The sequence below is a fragment of the Hypoxylon trugodes genome (assembly GCF_022578975.1).
Source record: "Hypoxylon trugodes strain CBS 135444 unplaced genomic scaffold F4822scaffold_38, whole genome shotgun sequence".
NCBI classification, from domain to species: domain Eukaryota; kingdom Fungi; phylum Ascomycota; class Sordariomycetes; order Xylariales; family Hypoxylaceae; genus Hypoxylon; species Hypoxylon trugodes.
In genome coordinates this window covers 1,336-3,982 of record NW_026250053.1, presented here as the reverse complement: position 1 = coordinate 3,982, position 2,647 = coordinate 1,336, and the positions used below count along the sequence as shown (strand labels likewise).

The 2,647-nt window shown below is 43.9% G+C and overlaps 2 protein-coding genes across 2 annotated transcripts; one reads left to right on the top strand and one right to left on the bottom strand.

Annotated features, from left to right (window-relative positions):
* Window positions 1–842: 842 nt before the first annotated feature.
* On the top strand, window positions 843–1,514 carry F4822DRAFT_435501 (uncharacterized protein; the record flags this gene model as incomplete). The annotated part of the gene is made up of 1 exon (XM_051462198.1): window positions 843–1,514. The coding sequence occupies one exon, from the start codon at window positions 843–845 to the stop codon at window positions 1,512–1,514; it is 672 nt and encodes a 223-aa protein (XP_051308287.1).
* A 373-nt stretch (window positions 1,515–1,887) lies between these two features.
* F4822DRAFT_423538 (uncharacterized protein) lies at window positions 1,888–2,380 on the bottom strand. The gene has a single exon (XM_051459990.1). The coding sequence runs from the start codon at window positions 2,273–2,275 to the stop codon at window positions 2,114–2,116; it is 162 nt and encodes a 53-aa protein (XP_051308286.1). The 5' UTR covers window positions 2,276–2,380; the 3' UTR covers window positions 1,888–2,113.
* Between the last annotated feature and the right edge of the window lie 267 nt (window positions 2,381–2,647).

Sequence of the window (2,647 nt, the reverse complement as noted above, 5' to 3'; positions counted from 1 at the left end):
CCAGTGTGCTGTACGCACCCACTGCCAGGCACTGCTGACCGTTGTTGTTGTTCCACACCCGCCTAAGGACTACCTAAAGGTCCTGTTCCTCTAGTTTCTTCATGTCCTCCTTTGGTAGCGCTTGGCCCTCTCCTCGGATTAGGTGCTGGTTAGCTACCTGGGGTAGCTACGGCAAAGCCGGCGGCCTGGGTGGCTTTCATTGTCTCGTGCTGCGCATCCTCCGGTGAGCTCCACACCTTATGTTCTAACGTGGCAACGGGGTCGCCGGCGAGGTCGGGAATAGGGTCATCCGGTAGCTTCGTGAGACTGATATCATCGAGGAGGGCAGCAAAGTCGATATCGTCGTCGACGAACAAGGCCTTACCGTCAAGGTCTGCCATAGTGTAGCTGGGAGTGATAACTAGAGGTGCAACTAGAGGTGTAGCTAGTGGGACAGACGAAATTTTGCATAAAGATATAAGCAAACATACGAGTGTTTGTACTGTTACACGAGTATCCCCGATGCTATCCTAAGAGTGGCTTGGTAGGTGCGGAATACAGTCATTTTAAACACTTACACAGTCAATATAAGCGTTCCGGAATGAGAGACTCACCATGACAGCCATAAGGACCTGATGAAAAGGTACCTACGTACCTAGGTAGGTAGAGTGTTAGTTGCAGACCTCTTTTGGGTTCCATCAGGTCCATGTTTCGACCACCCATCTCTACCTGAGTACCTAGGTAATGTTACAGGGCCATTTTTGTGGCAGCATGATCTTGAAACTTGACAGGATATTAATACGTTCATCCTTATACACCGTCCTCCTTTCTGTATCTAGTCGCGTAGCATAATACAGCCTCAGATGAAATCCAAGACGATTGTTGCCATCTTAGCCTCCGTCGCCTCTACTCATCCTCATGGTCGCTACCGTCATCACCATAAGGCCCGAGAACTTATCACGGTGTGGGAAACTATCTGGGAGACGGCCACCCTCACAATCGACGCCAATCCCACAGAGAATAATCCTCAGTCCTCTCCCACAACCACCCGTCAAACCAACTCTTCGCAAGTAGGGGCAAATAACCCTATTGATCTCACAACTGATACTCACCATGTGGTATCAGGAGTGACGATGGGGTCAACAAATAGCCCCTCCACCACCACCACCAGCGATGGGATCCCCTACGGTGAGATATTCTCAGGTGAGATCACGTATTACAACGCTGGCTTGGGCGCCTGTGGATATCCGGACGACGGTAAAGACGACACGACAAACATAGTGGCCATCCCCGCTCAGTTCTGGGATAACATCAGCACGGCAACATCGTACGGTCTTAACCAGCCAGCCCATCCGCTTTGTGACAAGACCATCACCATCACCTCTCTCGATGGCAAGGCCACTACGGCCACGATCCGCGATCGCTGCGGCGGCTGCGCTGGTCATGCTATCGACGTCACCCCACACGCCTTCAATGAGCTTTTTGGCTCGCTAGAAGGCGGACGGCTCGACTGCACCTGGGAGATTAATCTGTAATGCTTTTCATTTTATATCCGGATAGAATTTAGGATATCCAGGTATGTAGATATTGATATGCAGTACGTTCAGTAGACATACTGGATCTTAATAAGAAAGGAGATAGGTATTATCGGTTTATTTCTATGATTACTGAGTAGGTAAATAATTAGATATCTAAGTTCTTTAGCTTATTAATGACAATGTCATCTCTTATTATCATTAAATGGCCTCTTTATTCATCATGTATAGAAATAATTTTATTAAGAAGCTAGTAATAAATAATAGTTAAACATAGCATAGTTCTGTATAATAATGTGATTAAAAGATGTCTTCCTTATATATTAATGATGTTTAAGTAATTGATAGCAGATAAATGAAAAAGTGAGAAAGACCTGGTCTTATAGGAATCATTAATATTTATATAAACTAAAACTTAGTTAAATGTTTACTTCCTTAGGTACCTAGGTAGGTGTTAAGGTGTGGGATATGTACAGAAAAAGGTGACTTATAAGCCATATATAGTTCGTTTGATGCGTCCTCCATAGGAAGCAAATTCCGGCCAGACCTAATAAGCAGAATATGTCGGCTAATGGTAGCAATGGAAGGTTCTTAATGGTTTATTGGATAACTCGGCCGCCTGGGTTCGCGGCAAGGGTACTCAAATTCTGAAGGGAAGTGAAGGTATTAGGTAGTGTAATAAAGCCAGCGCATGTTATCCAGTCAAATAAGCCAGCTAAAATATTATATCTTGCTTTAATTTGGTTTACCTTGACGGACATTAATGTAAACCTGGTTTGCGTAGTGTCAGGATCGCTATAGATAATGCGCCGAGAAGGGTTCAAATTATTTTTTGTGCGTATGTTGGGACATACGTTGGATATACCTTTGTGATTTCACTCTGAAAATAAAGAGAAAGGAACAATAGAAAGTTACTCCTGTATATAGCATGTTACTTTGAGGGATGCTTAAGTATATTAATTAAATATATTGCCTAGAATTGGGACTGAACCAATTCTGGGTTGTTAATGCCTGAACAGTGGTGGTGGCCTTAATAAGGATTATTCTTATAGACAAAGATGAGCATAGAATGGGGCCATTAACAAAATAATAGTTGGCCTTAGAGATAAATGTTGGAAATATGATTATGTAAT